Raw genomic sequence first — 18,013 nt, 5'->3', positions numbered from 1 at the left:
AAAACCTGGAAATCCTGGAAAATTAATGACCAATGTTCCAGTCCTGGAAAACACATGGAAAATGAGAGAAAACATAAATTGTCCTGGAAAAAATCTTGTTGTCCTGGAAAATTCTTATTTTTAAATGTTCTTGATCATTTAAAGAACAGTTTACAACTGGTCGAAACAATTAACGTTAGTAACAGAAAGCGCTCTGTTCAGGGACGCTGAGTTTTGACGAGTTTTTTGTTATGCTGTTTAATCTCGCTGTGACGGATGACGCTGTCTTGTGTTGGCGGTTTCAGGTGCTAGGAATGGTTTAAGTGCTCAAATGTTTTCAGCAAATGGTGACGGGTAAGCAGGTTATATTAACCTTGTTAATCTGAATATCATGTGCAAGGGGAATGCACAGCAAACTAAAGCATGCATGACAGCATTGGCCTGAGAAAGGAAAGGGGATTAATATGTGCGGTCTTTTTATTTTATAAATGTTGAAATTTCATTCACATGACAAATTGTCTTTAAAAGTATAGTTAAGTAATAGCCATAAAGTGTACGTTGTTTTTAAGACTTCTGGAGAGAAGTACATATTACCTTAGGCCGTGAATCTGTGAGCCTTGTCTTTTTTTGCTAAATTTGAAATGTCCTGGAAAAGTCCTGGAAAATGATCTCTGAAAAAGAGTGGGAACCCTGATAATATTAAAAAAACAAAACATTAATTATAACGTTATACCATGATTTTATTTTCTAAATTTATGCCACCAAGGACGTTATTACAGACACAAATTATAACTTGTATAACTATAAAACAAATGACACTTTCTTCTAGTAATTGCAGTCATTAATCATAAATGTTATTTATATTGATTGGGATTGAGATACAGATTATATGTGTAAAGAACTGTATAACAAAAGTATATCAGTGTGACCCTAACAGTGCCAAAGGGTCTAAAGAGTGAACATACAGTTCCACATGGTGTGTGGATGAACATCACTGCTATAAACCTGACAGGAGTTTGGAGGTAACTGATGATACTGTAAATATTGTTATTGACAGTCAGTATTTGTCAGTTATTAGTACATACTGTAATAGTATTTGACAGTCAGTTATTAAATACAATGTCTGTCTCCAAGATGTGTTTCTGAAACTGTACTGCCATCTATTGCCCAAGAGTTTAACTGCTTTGTTCAATATCTGACTGACTGACACAATAAATAAAGATATTACAATCACATTATAATTATGATCAGATTGACTACTCCAGGTATACATCAGGTATGTTTCTAAAAATGATTCTAACACAACACTATTATAAATCATCAAATGTATCATGTTTATCATGTATACAATCTTAAAACAGGAAAATGTTGAGGCAGATACTTCATTAAGAAACACACAATGCATATAAAACATGATACACCTCTGTTGAAATTTTTTTAAGGTAAAAAAAAGATAAATCATGTTAGAACTTTTTTCAACTGAATGTGAAATTACAATGTATGCAAATAAAAAAAAAAAACATTTGTTTAGGGAAAAGGGGAAAAAAGCAAACTACTTAGTGACCTAATTGCAGAAGTATACACACCCCTAAACTAATATTTTGTTTAAGCACCTTTTGATTTCACGTCACCGCTTAGTGCTTTTGGGTAAGAGTCTATCAGCTTGGCACAACTGGACTTTATTTACAAAAACGTTTGCATCCCATGTCCGAATTTTATTTTTTTGTCACTAGCAGACACCCGGAGGACTGGCACTAAAATTGACTGGTAATTGTAGCTATTCGTAATTCCCCTGGATGCTGCCACCACCATGCTACACTGTGGGCATGCTGGTCTTTGGTGATGTTTTTTTTTGTTTGTTTGTTTTTTTTGCACCAAACATACATTTTGAAACTATGGAAATATTAAAATAATAATAAAAAGAAATTGTAATTGGTCTCATCAGATCATAACATGTTTTACTCCAGATGGATTGAGATGATTTCTTTGAGCTTGGATGTTTTTGTGAGAAAGGGCTTTCATCTCACCATCTTTCTTATATCCCAGACATTAGAGATTGTCGTCACATACTGTGAGTAATCAGTTTTGGTCAGATATTTTTGCAGCGCCTTTTAATGTTGCTGAAGGTCTCTTGGAACATCTCTAAATTTGGAGAGATATTTATTCAGTAAATTCTCAGCAAAGAAATGTCACTCTAGATATTCATTATTATTATGTTTTTTTAAATAAACAAGTATAAATATAAATATGTTGGCGTGCGATTCATTTTGTACCGGAGAGTTACACCACATCCTAATCACAGACAGACTCAAGTGCCATCAGACATGATTTAGACTTTACTCTTGTGTCCTGATTCACTTTCTATCTGTACTGAATTGTACCTAAGCTCAAAATTTGTGTCCCCAAATCATAGTAGGTGGAAATGAATATCCCAGTAGTACTACTATCCCTACTCTACTCTGTTGTTATCTGCCCTACTCAATTATACTATACTGTTATCTGCCCTGCTCAATTATACTATACTGTTATCTGCCCTGCTCAATTATACTATACTGTTATCTGCCCTGCTCAATTATACTATACTGTTATCTGCCCTACTCTACTATACTCTATTGTTATCTGCCCAAATCTACTATACTTTACCTGGGTAGAATATTTTATGATAGATTTTAAAAACTAGGACAATTTTCAGTTATATTTTAGGTTCAGATATTGCACCTTAATGCCTGATATTATGATTGTGTAGACTGTTAGACCAGTTTACTGACTCTGGCGACATCTGCTGGAAATGCATGAGATTATACAGTTAAAGTAAGATTTATCTTTATATCCAGGTCAGTGTTAATGTATAAACATATAATTGTACACTGTGAACAAAAGATAATTTGGCTCAATCACTCACAGCTGTACTGAAGCGTTTAAAAGGTGTGTTTATTGTAAATACAGCAGATTAAATTGAATAAATAGATGGACACTCGTCCATCTCTGAGAGGTTTGGTGATAAGGAGTGATTACTATCAAGTTAAATGTTGACACGTAAAAACTCTTGCTAAAATATAGCACATCATCTAACTAATTAGCAAACAGACAACAGTTTAAAAAAATAGCTAGCTCATAGCTTTTCTTAGCAGAAGCTATGAGCTAGCTTTAGCTTAGCCAACAACACGGGTCTAATTAGTTATTTTAAATAACCCACAGATGCTACATAGATCCCAAATATCCGGTTTCGCTCCCTCTCTCTGGCTACACCTGCACAAAATGATGTTAAAAATGTCCATTTTCTGTGTAATCCGATCAGCATTTGGTTTAAGATGTAGCCCGTGTTTGTTTGTTTTTTTAACTAAAGTCGCGCGTGAACTGGATGGTAGCTAAAGAATGAGCTAAACCGAGCCGCCTCCTGCGCCGCGGATCACCGACCAACAAAACGTTTCTTCGACGTAACGTTGAACAAACGTCGCCTCGTGATAACTCTGTCGTAGAAAGTTGTTTCTAAGTGAGTACCGAATCACGTCAGTGTGACAAAATGGGGTCTTTTGATGTTGCTCTCCGCCATTTTGTGACAGCGCTCACAGGGGTACAACCGTGTAATGGTTGAAACAGTAGTAACCCCGGCTAGTGGATAATATATCCGCCTGATGTTAGGGACCAGGAACAAATTCCCATTTAATCCCATCAGACACCACACTCTATTCTGTTCGACTATACTCAGTTATTATCTGCCCTACTCTACTATACTCTATTGTTATCTGCCCTGCTCTACTATACTGTTATCTGTCCTACTCTACTATACTCTATAGTTATCTGCCCTAATCTATTATACTACACTGTTATCTGCCCTACTCTACTATACTCTTATCTGCCCTACTCTACTATACTCTATTGTTATCTGTCCTGCTCTACTATACTATATTGTTATCTGCCCTACCCTACTATACTCTACCGTTATCTGCTCTACTCTGCTATACTCTATAGTTATCTGCCCTACTCTACTCTACTGTTATCTGCCCTACTCTACTATACTCCATTGTTATCTGCCCAACTCTATTATACTACACTGTTATCTGCCCTACTCTACTATACTCTTATCTGCCCTACTCTACTATAATATATTGTTATCTGCCCTACTCTACTATACTCTATTATCTGCCCTACTTTATTATACTACACTTTTATCTGCCCTACTCTACTCTATTGTTATCTGCCCTACTCTATTGTTATCTGACCTACTCTACTCTATACTCTGTTATCTGCCCTACTCTGCTATACTATAGAGTTATCTGCCCTACTCTACTATACTCTATTGTTATCTGCCCTACTCCACTCTTATCTGCCCTACTCTACTATACTCTATAGTTATCTACCATACTGTACTATACTCTACTGTTATCTGCCCTACTCTACTATACTCTACTGTTATCTGCCCTACTCTACTATACTCTATTGTTATCTGCCCAACTCTATTATACTACACTGTTATCTGCCCTACTCTACTCTATACTCTTGTTATCTGCCCTACTCTACTATACTCTACTGGTATCTGCCCTACTTTACTCTGTTGTTACTCTACTATACTCTATTATCTGCCCTACTCTACTATACTATGTTGTTATCTGTCCTACTCTATTATACTATACTATTATCTGCCCTACTCTACTGTTATCTGCCCTTCTCTACTATACTTTAAGCTCAGGTGCGTCAGGCATTATAGATAAACAGAAAAAAATAGACAACTTCAAAACAATTTTGTGTGTGTATATACATTTTATATATATATATATATATATATATCACACATTAGTGTGTGTGTATAATTAATATACAGAATTCATTCTGAACCCCCCCCCCGTGGGAATTTAGGGGAGGTGGTGGTGGGGGGGTTAGAATAGAATTATAATTAATTCTCAATTCAGATTCAGAATGAAATCTAATCGTCAAACCAAAAAAAAACATGACGTATGATGTAAATCATGCACAGAAAAGTTGTAAAGTTTCGTTACACGGCTATTTATAAACTTATTCCCGAGTTTACGGATTAATAAACGTGTAATGAACGTGTTCACCTAAGAAAACCCCTCCCCCTCCCCTTCCATGTTATCGCTTTGCTACGTTTTGACGGATGTCGGACGTTTAACGACGAGCCCTTGGATTTGGAAAAAAAACAGAAAACACTCTATTGTTCAGATAAAACGCGGTCGGACGGAGCGGCAACGCGTCGTGTTGCCTGTAGAGGGTGCTGCTGTGCGTCTAAAGGCTTTTCTACCCGCGGCCTCTCGGCTCCTTTTTTTTGTCTGAGAGTGTGACTGCCGCTTCCACACACTGAGCGTGTGTGTGTGTGCGCGAGCGCGCGTGTGTGTGTGTGTGAGAGAGCGAGCGAGCGATTCGCACACACTGTCAGATCCACTCCAAACCCGAACGCGGCCGTTTGAAATCGATCGTGTTTTGGACCATGACGGTTTTAGAGCGCCGTTAGATCTGATTGTTTGGGTGAACTTGGGATCGGAGTCGGGTTTTTTTTTTCGGTAGCCGTGTGTGTGTGTTTTGTGTGTGTGTGTGTGTGTGTGTGTGTATGTGTAACAGACCTTATTAGCGAGCTGGCGCTCTTCTCTCCATCTGCCATTTCTTTAACTTTTGTAAAACACTCAGCGTGGCGAGAGACCGAGCGCCGCCGGAGTATGATGATGGGTTTCCCGGTGTCTTAGGCGGCCACACAGCGCGCTTCGGGCTCATTGTGCGGATCGACATGATGGCAAATTCGACGGGGAAAAACGTACCCGAGCAGCGAAGGAAAGGACTAGCTTTCCTGGACGAGCTGCGGCAATTTCACCAAAGCAGAGGGTAAGAACTAAAAATACGTCCGAATTTAACTTTAAATCGCTGGTGTTAACGTTTTTAAAAGAAAAAACAAAACTATGTGTTCAGGAAACTGTTTGTTTTTGTTCTCAGATCACCGTTTAAAAAGGTCCCGGTGGTCGGGGGAAAGGAGCTGGACCTGAGCGCTCTGTATGCCAGAGTCGTCTCTCTAGGCGGTTTCACTAAGGTGAGTGTTGCGTCCAGAAAGCAACAAAAACCACCCGTGGTTTCACGCACACTCTGTGCACACGTGAGACAAACCGAGCTCCGTGATAAAGCGTCCACTTTTGTGTAGTTTCAGGCGATCGTGGCCTCGCTTTGGGCCGGCAGTGTGCTAGTAAAGGCTTCTGTGTGTTTGTGTGTGTGTGTGTGATAAGAGAGAAGCGATGAATCGAGCGAGAGTCCGGACGCGAGTGAGTGTGTGTGTGTGAGAGTGTGTGAGTGAAGAGCGGCTCGAATCGAGCGGGCACGTTTTTACCCTCGAGTTTCGTCAATCACCGGGTTTTAACCGCGCGTTTCTGCGCGCTCTGATATCGAGGAAGTTGGGAGAAATTCGCCATACTGGGGCTTCGTGGCTAAGGGCTGAAATCTAGGCCTCATACAGGCCTGCTGATGGAATACTGTAAATAAACTAGCGAAATATAACCGCGTCTGTGGCTCAGACGGACCGCACTCGGTCTACTCGGGAACCGGGAGCTTTGTGTAACACTTAAGGACTCGAGAGGTTTTTTATACGGGGTAATAAATGTAGCGTTAGCCGGAGTGCTAACAAGGGGTTAGCAAAGCTACCTGATTCAGACTGACTGGTAACCGGCTACAGAGCAAACACACACACACAAAGTCGCCCAAACATTCAGCGCGAGAAACTTATTTTAAAACCGTTGTTCTGCACGGATTTCTTACATTAAATAAATAAATAAATAAATATACGTGTGTTTTTTTTTTTTTTTTTTTTTAATTCTCAGGTCTCGGATAAAAACCAGTGGTCGGAACTTGCAGAAGAGTTTAATTTTCCCAGGAGTTGCTCGAACGCTGCTTTTGTTCTGAAGCAGTATTACCTGCGGTAAGTTTCCCCTCATGCAGCACACACGCGGCTTGTGTTTACATGTTTCAGCTTCTTTACCGGCGTCAACGCGCTCTTTCTGCTCGGGGACACGCACTACATTACACTGTATTTACATTACACTGTATTTATACTACATTACATTGTATTTACATTACACTGTATTTACACTGTATTTACATTACACTGTATTTACACTGTATTTATACTACATTACACTGTATTTACATTACACTGTATTTACACTGTATTTACATTACACTGTATTTACACTGTATTTATACTACATTACACTGTATTTACACTGTATTTACATTACACTGTATTTACACTGTATTTACATTACACTGTATTTACACTGTATTTACATTACACTGTATTTACACTGTATTTATACTACATTACACTGTATTTATACTACACTACAGTGTATCACACTACACCACATACTGTATACTACACTGTACTTAGACTACACTACACACACTACACTGTATCTACACTACACTGTTTTTACATTACACTGTATCACTACACTTTACATAGACTACACTTTACACTACACTGTTTTTACATTACACTATCTACACTGCACTGTATCACTACACTTTACATAGACTACACTTTACACTACAGTGTATCTACACTACACTGTGTTTACACTACATTACACTTTACACTACAATGTATCTACACTTTACACCCACTACACTGTTTACACTACAATGTATCTACACTACACTTTACACTGTATTTACACTACAGTGTATCTACATTACACTTTACATACACTACACTGTGTTTACACTACAGTGTTTTCACTACATTACACTCTACACTACAATGTATCTACACTACACTTTACATACACTACACTGTGTTTACACTACTTTACACTGTATTACAATGTATCTACACTACACTTTACATAGACTACACTGTATTTACACTACAGTGTATCTACATTACACTTTACATACACTACACTGTGTTTACATTACATTACACACTACACTACAATGTATCTACACTACACTGTATTTACACTAAAATGTATTTACACTACACTTTACATACACTACACTTTACTTACACTGCACTGTATCACTACACTTTACATACACTAGTGTTTACACTACACTCTGTTTTCACTACATTACACTCGACACTACAGTGTATCTACACTACACTTTACATACACTACACTGTGTTTACACTACATTACACACACTACAATGTATCTACACTACACTGTATTTACACTAAAATGTATTTACACTACACTTTACATACACTACACTTTATTTACACTGCACTGTATCACTACACTTTACATACACTACACTGTGTTTACACTACACTGTATCACTACATTTTATATACACTACACTGTATTTACACAACACTACACAGCAGTGAACTTGGACTACACTATACTTTACATAGACTACACTGTATTTACAATACACAACAGTGTGCTTGGACTCGACTACACAAGTGTACTTGGACTACACAACACTTTACATAGACTACACTGTATTTACAATACACAACAGTGTACTTGGACTACACTACACAGTGTATGGGGACTACACTACACTACATAGACTACACTGTATTTCCACTACACTACAGTGTACTTGGACTACACAACATAGACAACTAGACAACATAGACTGCATAACATTGTACTTGGACTACAATGTATTTACACTACACAGCATAATATTTATACTACACACGCTCTACACAGGAAGCCACTTTACACCTAAATTACAGTAGCACCACAACACTTCTGTAACAATACAATTACACTACACGAGTCCACCACGCTTACTTAAGCCAAGCTTCATTTAACCTGTGAGCCGTCATGTCGTCCGTGTTGGGCTTGTTGGCTTTGCTGCATTATTTAGCAAAAGTGGATATTTTACCTAAACTGCATGAATAGTAGGACTGATGTTAACATTTTGGTTCTGCAGCTTCACCTGTTGACTCCATGCAACATGTTACACGTTTTGTGGACTAGTTTGTGTCCTGTAGTGTGATAAGAATAAAAACAGAAACATGCTTGCCTGGCTTCTTGCAATTGTCAGTGTGTTCTTGCTGCAGAACACACTTCAGTTGAGTGTGTTTCAGACGAGGTGAGACTTGCCGGGCTGAAAGTGTGTCGGCGGTGCAGGGAGGTTTGGCTGCACCTGCCGTGTGGTAGCTTAGAGTGTAGTATAATTACCCTTTAGTACACAACATGCAGTGTCTCTCTGCTCTGTGCTCGTGTGACTCTTTCATGAACGTGTCTGTAAAAACGATGGAAAGAGAGCGCGATCGCTTACAATAAAATATAAAATCATAACACAAAGGCAAAAGATGTTCTTCTTATCCTCTGCTTGTTCTAATGTGCCTAAGTGATTGCTCTGTTATTATGTATGTTTAATCGGGTCAGACCTAAACCAGAGAACACCGGTGCGCTGTTGGCTTGTTTTCAATTTAAACCCAAGAATTTATCGGAATATAGATCAGAGTAAATAACAGAAATTGGGTAACGTCTTGTGCATGCTGAGAATTGAAACGAGTCCCATGGACAAACTCCAGGCTGCTATACTGAAGCAAGTGCACACCATTCATGCTGAAATTTAAAAAACAAAACCAAACACCTTATCATTTACTCTGTGTCTAATAGTTGAACAAAGGTGTGTGTGTGTGTGTGTGCTGTGTACATGTTGCCGATATTCTGAAGTTATCCACCTGTTACGAGGATGAAGGGTGCTGAACAGTAGAGGAAGACAACATTAATATTTTTTTATTTGCTTTTTTTATGAAGTAATTCTTAGAAATGAGCCTCTGCTTTATTAGTCTGTGTGAAGCGTGTTGCTTTCTCCTCAGTCTGCGCAATAACTCTGTGCAGTCTTTTAGGAGAGAATTGTATTACGGCTACATGACCGTGATTTGATTTTCAGTGTATTTTTCCCGAGCATTTTGGTTACGTTTTTGTGATGCTAGTTGGTCTTAAAGCTGCATTGCTTCTGCTTTTGTTGTATTTATTGTTCATGTATTGATGCATATAATTCAATATTCAATTCAGGTCCATATTTTAATGACAATCACACTATGTCTTATGCTGTATTTTTTCCCCCCCATCTTTGTTTTTGTGCTTCATCTAATATGAGATGCATGTGGGCTTTATTTTTTATTTTTTTGTGAATTTGTATTTTGTCTTCTGGTATATTTTTAAAAGTGGGCTTGGTTAAGGATCAGGGTTATGACCCAGTAACTGGCTGTTTTAGTGTAAGCAAGTCCTTATAGTGGATCCACATGTTGCTGGCTTTAATTTAGAGTATATGGCTTTGTATCTGCCTCGTTCAATAGCTGACCTCAACTCAGTGGGCTTTGGGATTAACCCCGTGAACCTGCATCTGACAGAAATGAACTGCATGGAAAATTATATTTGGTGAATTTTTAGTGTGTTTTCAGAAGAGCTTAACAATCTTAATTCCTAAGTGCTCATCAGTATCACATGCTTTAGTTTTAGTAAAGGGCAAAGCCACACCAGTGGCCATGCCACCTGATTCCAGTAGAGGGTGGTGTGTGAGCTGTGTTTACTGTTGATTTAAGTGATTTGTAAGTTGATTTGAAAGATGGGATGTGTCTAATAACCGCATCATGTTCCGAGAGGAAATCAGATCAAGAGTCATTTCAACCCAATGGAAGGCTTGGGCTCTGTGAGGGAACGAATACATCCGAGGAGCTTGAATTATATCAGGTACGTTGCTTAACAAAACAAACGGAGTGTTGCAGGAATTAGATGATTTGCATACGCTGCTTTCACTAGGCCATGAGTACGTGACATGCCTGCACGTTAGTTTGAAGGAGACACCGTTTAGGAGTTTCTGCTGCTTCAGGAAAAAGGTTTTTCATCTTGTGAAGAAATAGCAACAGACTGGATTTTGAGAGAGCTGGTGTATGGATTGAATTTTGAGAACTGTTCATTGCGTGTGTGTGTGGAGAGAGCAGGAGAGAGATTTAAATCTGATTTGTTGTTGAGGTGTGTGTGTGTGAGGTGCAGTGTTCAGTCAGTGTATGAGGGATTACCATAGCTGAATATATGAGGGGAAACCTCGTTCAGGAGACTGCCTCGGTGAGTCACACACACAGTGTTATTTTGTACGTTAGTGGGTGTACTATTCCCCTACTACTGATTTCAAATTTGCATGACTGTCTCATTGATAGAACAGACTTGTGTCGTCTTTGAAAGAAACATTCGCCCTTTGTTTGCTTGACTGATTTTCTGCTGCAAAATACCGTGTGTAAATGAATACTGAGTGTGTTGTTAACATGAAGTGTTAAGCGTTCATTAGCAGACAGAATGGCGTGACCCGAGCCTGAACTCTGTTATGATGATGAGTGATGTAATATACACTTGTGCTACTCTTCAGGAATTCCTTCGGCGGTCTGGTTGCTCTTAACACGGAGCACTGTTGCCAGAGTCAAATGAGGTAAAGAATTCAGATCAGGTGGAGCCTAAACCCTAACCCTCATGTGACTAAAACTTTTGCTATGAAAGGAAGCTGTGTTGGAGTTGAAATGACACATGTGCATAAGGACCGTACCCCAGAGAGCAGACGAAGCATGTTACGGGGGGAAGTGTGTCGGGGGTGGGAGGAACGGCGCGCGAATGCGAGCAACGATGTTGTTTTTTGAGCGATTAATCGTTTGTACGAATCTCCCTGAACAGTCTAGCGGTGCTGGCAGGTGCTGCCGAGAAGTGCACTCCAAACAAACCACACGTTTGCACCATTTGCTGATCATGTCAAAAAAGTTCTAGATGCAATGTGCAAGCCTCACTTCCCATTTAGATCCTAAAGGAACGCCTCGTCCGTTCCCGTTCACGTAGGGATGTGTGTTCAAACACAAGGCTTGAAGCGGGTAATAGTCTGCATTAACAGCTGGGCTCAAGGAACTCCTCTGAATGACTGGCTGGCTGAGAATACACCGTGTTCTCTCTCTCTCTCTCTCTCTCTCTCTCTCCCCCTCTCTCTGTCTCTTTCTTCCTTCCTTCCTTCCCTAACTATACTTGTGCCTCTAAGGTGAATGTTGCAATACACAACAAAGCACATGCACATGGGTAACAGTTTGTTTTTACCTATGAATGATGTTTTTTCCTTCCTTTCAGCTATTTAGAGAAGTATGAGAAGGTCCATCACTTTGGAGAAGATGACGACGAGGTGCAACCTGGAAATCCCAAACCGTTGCTTCCGATCGGTGCAATCCCTTGCTCCTACAACTATCAGCAACACACTGTATCAGGTACCTGTCTAAACATTTCTCCTCTTATGTCCAACGACATTATTTCTGTCCACTCCTCTATTCTGACGGCGCCACCGGTGCCGTGCCTGCACAATCATGAGGTTGGAGTGCAGATCTTCCGCACTCCTGTTAGGAGCTGACCTTCTTAGTTTCTGTTATCTTTACTGATTTTTTCTGAACTTTCTGGAAAACTCATAATTAGAAAACTTCATTCATATGAATTTGTTGGTTTACCAAAAAAAAAAAAAAAACAAAAGCCTTCAGCTGAGTGTAGTGATCTGTGCGGTTCCAAAGAAACACTCTTGACCCTGAATGGATACAGCATGCAGTTTTTCCAGGATTATTTTGTAGATTTCGAGTCTCTATACTGGCCACATGTGGCACAAAACTGCATAAGCAGCAGCTTGAAAACAAAAACCATTGAAGTTTGCTGGCTTCACATGTTTCAGATTAAGAGCGTGATAGTCCACACTTCTGTAACACTTTTAAAGAAGTGTTAATATCGACGAGTGTGGTGAATCAGGCTGTAACATGAATAGTGTTAACTAACACTAACACAAACACTAACCACGAAATTTGTTGGAGTATCATGTAATCCTTCATGTGATGGTGACGATGACGATTTTTTTATTTTAGATTAGTAATAAATTATTCACATTTACAGAAGGAGTCTCTTGCGTCAGCTCTTTAGGGTTCAACCTTTTTATTGCCTAACAGTTGTTATTTTGGGGGAAAAAGGTTATTAGACATTTATCCTTCTTATTGTACAACCAGAATTTAAAAACATTACAGTAGAAACATTTAAATGAAATGATTTCTGAAATTAGTAACGAAAATACGAGGTATCAGCTCTTTTTTTTTTTTTTTTTTTTAATTTTTATTTATTTATTTATTTTTTTTTATAGTTATGCTGCTTTTTAAGTTAGTTTCTTGAAAAACTAACAAGCTGAGAGGGAGAGAGTCTTTAAACTGGTAAACCGTGTAATCTGTCATTCATTAGTGATTGAAATGTGCTCATGATGATCTTCAAATGACCCCACAGTCTGGAGTGGGTCCTTCCCTATACACTGCCCAAGTTGTACTTCACACTGATTTGTTCTTGGTCAACAAATGAATTCAGTCATTTTAACGTGTCTGTGCATCATATGTACGTGATGCGTTTATTGTAACGCGACACCCCGTGAAACGTTTTTGTTTGGCCGTTTAGCAGCTCGCGAAGCAGTTTTACGCTTGTTAACTTAAGACAGTGTTGAAACTTCATGAAAACATTCACTCTTAAGTAGTTTGTGAAGGTTAGCTCAGTCTTGTCCTTGTTTCAGCAATCATATACCACTTTGATAGATACATGTTCCACCGATGCAGCTTCCTTTGAGCCGTGTCATACCGAGGTCCGTTTCTTTTTGCCGAGACTTTGTTTTGCACCCTTCTTTTTATGCTCTGCATAAATCTGAACTAACTGGTTATTTCTTGTATGTACATAAGGCATATGCTTAATAATTAGTAATTAAGGCTAAGGCTTAGGATTAAGGTTTAGGATTAAGTATAAAGCTGCAAACATCTATTTGACAAAATTTGCTAATAATAATTACTTCATTCTGACCGGACGCATTTAACGGAAATGGCAGAGAATGTCGAGAAAGCTGTACGACTATCTCTAAAGTATGAGCTCTGTTTACGTTAGACTGCACTGTCATGTGAGTAACTCGAGCATTCCTTTGTGGGACTGTGAGAAACGGTAGAAGCTTCTGTACCAGCCTGAAGCTTTGCTTATTAAATTCTCTGTCCTACATTATCAGACTTTCTGTGGTCCTCTTTATCGATCATTCCTGCCCTATCAGAAAACATCTCTGCAAAAAAAAAAAAAAATCTGTCTGTGCTTGCTCAGTTGAAAATGACACATGGTCCCGAAAAATGATTAGTCTACAAGACAAGCGGTTTCTCACTTCAAAACACAAATCGTGCTGTGAAGCATGTGCATTATGCAGTGCTAACTGAGTAGTAAAGCCTTCCACAGTACGTACACACACGCACACATTTGTATATATAGTACATTTTACATAAATGTGTGTTTTAGTCATCAAGACAAAAAGAGTTGATTCACTGATTTCATGAATCAACCTCAAAGTCAATTCCAATAAATGGTATTGTTTCACACAGGATGCAAAGTGGCATCCGAAGCGTTCAGAATTAGAGGTGAACAAATCAGGGATGAAAATGCAATAAATGCATATTTTATTATTATTATTATTGATAATATTGACTCATTATCTGATGTAAATTATAGTACTATAGGTCAGTATTTGATTAATTTAAATTTAATCCAAGTCATTAGTCTATTTGTTGCTCAAGCGTGTTTGTCTTTGTGTTCTTGATCGACAGACTATCTCCGCCAAAGCTACGGGCTGTCGACGGATTTTGTCCCTCCATGCGACTACAACAAATTGGTGCTGTCCCTGCTTTCGGGGCTTCCTAACGAGGTGGACTTTGCCATCAATGTGTGTACGCTGATGTCCAACGAGAGCAAGCACACCATGCAGCTGGAGAAGGAGCCCAAACTCGTCACACTGCTGCTGGCACACGCAGGAGTCTTCGATGACTGTACGATCTCTTCGCCTTACCTTCGCTCGCTAATGAACTTATTACTTATGAACTATAATTTACTTGTTGTACTTTCTCTTTTCAGTTACTTTTAATGAATGTTTGATCTCTAGTTCAGTGCATGGCAAAAAAAAAAAAATTCTGTTCTCTCAGCATTAGGTAGCTTTTCTGCTGTATTTGGCATCGACTGGAGGGAGAAAACATCCCGGGACTTTGCCAAGGTGAGAATGGAAAAAAATATATATATATATATATATATATATATATATATATATATATATATATTATAGTGTATATATAATAACATTTTTAACCTCCTGTTTATTTAAACTGAACAAATAAACTGTATTTTTTGCTTGTGTTCATAGTTTTGGAAAGATATTGTTGAAGACAATGAAGTAAAAGATCTCATCTCTGACAAGAGCTGCACACCACAAGGTGGGTGGACATACACACACTCATTCATTCCTTTTCTTTGTTGTGGTGATGGCGTGATTGTAGGCAAGGTTTCACTTGTTTTCGGCTTATTTAAGGCACAATGAACAGCCATAACCCCCAACATCTTGATGGATAGCTTTTTGTAGATTTTTTTTTTTTTTTTTTTTTTTTTTTTTTTTTTTTTTAACTTATTTGTGTAATTACGGTTAGTGTAATACAATCTATCCAGCAGGAGAACCTGAGGCAATCGTTTCAACATCTTTTTTTAATCTTAAGTGCTTCTTTACTTCATGAGGTAAAGGTCTGGAACAGGATGGAATTTACAGACATGAAAAAGTATGGAAATTTGGAAATTTGCTTCAGAAAATGTATTGTGCTACTCAAGAACTGAACATGTAAATTCTGTCCCTTGCTTCCTTCACTAATGCCCTCTGTCATGGTTTCCATTTTTTATGAATGAGTCAAGAACTTGAAACCTCGTTTATTAACATGATCTAGAACGGGTTTACTCATAAACGTGTGTTAACACAAGAAATGTGGTATTCATGAAAATCCTGTAAATTCACAAAAACCTTTTGTATCCTGCTCGTGCGTGTGTTTAATTTACACAAGAAGTACTGTACAGAAAAGTTTGTGTAGTTTTTAAAATATATTCTTTTCTTTTATATTAATATTAAATAATATACAAAGATAGGTAGCCAACACGTACCCATAAATTAAGAAAAATAAAACCCATTGTTTAGCTATGACAAAAGTGGTGCTGTATACACAGGTCGAGACTCAACTGACTGAACCTCTCTGCTAAAAGCTTTTAATGCTTGTATTATTATTGTTAAAAATATAAATTTCTATGGAAGTGAGTCAAAATAATTTCCTCTTCTGCTTTACAGCCTTTACCCTGATCATTAATTTCGTGCTCCCACATATTTGTCTGCTTTACCTTATATGGAGTTATGTGGGCGTAGCTACATGCAAATGAGCTGTCATGCAGGCACTTTGCACTCGATAAGTGCAGATTATAATTTAGATATTCATTTGTTTTGACTTGTGCAAACATTTAAACAACTTTTAAAATCAAACTAAATGATGGATAATTTATACTACAAACCTTTTTTGAATATCAGTATAGAGATAACATGTCTTTGACAAGGACGGAGTAAGAGCTCTGGGTCGGGTTTTTCCCAGTCCGAGGAAACCGGTTTAAATCAAAATGGGCTCTTGTTGTCTTTTATTCCTTTTAGATGGTACAGAGCAGAGTGTTGTAAAAGCTGTGCTATTTCACCCTGTGAGGAACATGGGCATCTCTGATGTAGAGGGTCAGCGTGTACTGCAAGTAGCCATCATCCTGAGGAACCTATCCTTCGAAGAGACCAACGTCAAACAGCTGGCAGTGAACCGCACATGTCTGCGCTTCCTCCTTCTCTGTGCGCACTGCACATTCTTTTCTCTACGGCAGCTGGGCCTCGACACTCTGGCCAACGTAGCAAGCGAGGTCACATACCATTTCATGTTGTTTTTTTTTTAAATTGAGAAACATATTTATGTGCAATCTCCTGCATTAAGCAAGTGTTTATTAAAGTAAGCTCTGTGCTTGAGTTGCAAAAAAAATGCTTTTTTTCCCCCTCCTCACAGCTTCAGCTGGATCCAGTGGACTTTCGAACAACACACTTAATGTTCCACACAATTACAAAATGTCTGATGTCAAGGGACCGTTTTTTAAAAATGAGAGGTAAGACCAAAGGCAGCAGAGAAAATTGCCTTTTACTCAAAACAAAAAAAAAAGCTGAGTTTTTTATTATTTTTCCCCCACATTACGACAAAAATAGATGAAAGCAATAGAAATGTATGTGACTGCACATTTTTTCTTACTCATGCTGCTCATGAGCCACTCATCTAGTTTTCTCAAAATTCTTGAAAGAAATCTTATGTAGATGAAGTGTGGCGCAAAAATTTGAAACGGAGGTTAGAATTATTACATACAATTACATCAGAGTTTTGAGAAATAGCTGTGCCTTTCAAACTCGAGCTGCTATTCGTTTGCTGGATAAAATGGAGCAGAAGATAAAAGACTCAGATCTGTACAGGAAATGCACACACCAAAGGCGAGCAGAAGCCTCTGTCGTCTTTACGCGCAGTCATTATAATGGCGTTTAAAACGAATAAAGTGCAGAAAACACCTGTTGGTCTACAAGCTGGAATTTGTGTGTGGAGACACCTAATACAGACTCGTCATGGACAGCTAATTGAGAGGGTGTAATAAAATTGCATTATATTTCAAGATCCTTTCCATTTTCATATATTATAGCTTGTAATCTTTTTTTAGCTATTGATATCCACCCCAAATTTTCTTAGTTATGCTGTCATGGGTGCAAGCAGAGCCATGCTCTCTCTGTCTCTCTGTCTGTGTGTGTGTTTTAAAACAATGTTTTTCTTTTTTTTTTTTTTGGTAGCCATGGAGATCATGGCCAACTTAAGCAAGGTGGAGGATAATGGCGTTCTGATCTGCGAGTATGTGGACCAGGAGTCCTACAGGGAGGTGATCACCCTGCTTACCCTGCCAGACATTATGCTTGTTATCTCTTCCCTGGAGGTGCTATATCAGTTAACAGAACTTGGAGAGATAACCTGCTCCAAAATCGCCTCTGTGGACAGGAGCATAGGTATGCAACCTAAAAAGCTCATTCTTCCCCAGAAACATTGATTTATTCTCTTTTGGTACACGTGCTGCACTTTGAAATAGCTTACTACCGTCTTAAGGATCTTGTGTTGCTACTGAAACCAAAG

At 38.5% G+C, this 18,013-nt stretch overlaps 1 protein-coding gene across 3 annotated transcripts in view; it reads left to right on the top strand.

The window, feature by feature from the left end:
• The first annotated feature begins 5,309 nt into the window (after positions 1–5,309).
• arid2 (AT-rich interactive domain 2) overlaps positions 5,310–18,013 on the top strand; it is a 26,444-nt gene continuing 13,740 nt past the window's right edge. The window contains exons 1-10 of one of the 3 annotated variants that reach the window (XM_060886320.1): positions 5,310–5,814; positions 5,923–6,016; positions 6,795–6,892; positions 12,060–12,193; positions 14,573–14,791; positions 14,945–15,012; positions 15,160–15,229; positions 16,471–16,721; positions 16,862–16,958; positions 17,680–17,889. In XM_060886320.1, coding sequence (XP_060742303.1) covers positions 5,720–5,814; positions 5,923–6,016; positions 6,795–6,892; positions 12,060–12,193; positions 14,573–14,791; positions 14,945–15,012; positions 15,160–15,229; positions 16,471–16,721; positions 16,862–16,958; positions 17,680–17,889 — 1,336 coding nt within the window. In that variant the 5' untranslated portion in view covers positions 5,310–5,719. Of the gene's footprint in view, positions 5,815–5,922; positions 6,017–6,794; positions 6,893–10,464; positions 10,650–11,342; positions 11,383–12,059; positions 12,194–14,572; positions 14,792–14,944; positions 15,013–15,159; positions 15,230–16,470; positions 16,722–16,861; positions 16,959–17,679; positions 17,890–18,013 lie in introns of those variants that run through there. The other 2 variants (XM_060886321.1, XM_060886322.1) reach the window with 2 other exon arrangements.

The sequence above is a fragment of the Tachysurus vachellii genome, chromosome 14 (genome assembly GCF_030014155.1).
Source record: "Tachysurus vachellii isolate PV-2020 chromosome 14, HZAU_Pvac_v1, whole genome shotgun sequence".
Classification (NCBI taxonomy): domain Eukaryota; kingdom Metazoa; phylum Chordata; class Actinopteri; order Siluriformes; family Bagridae; genus Tachysurus; species Tachysurus vachellii.
This window is presented reverse-complemented; position numbering and strand designations above follow the sequence as displayed.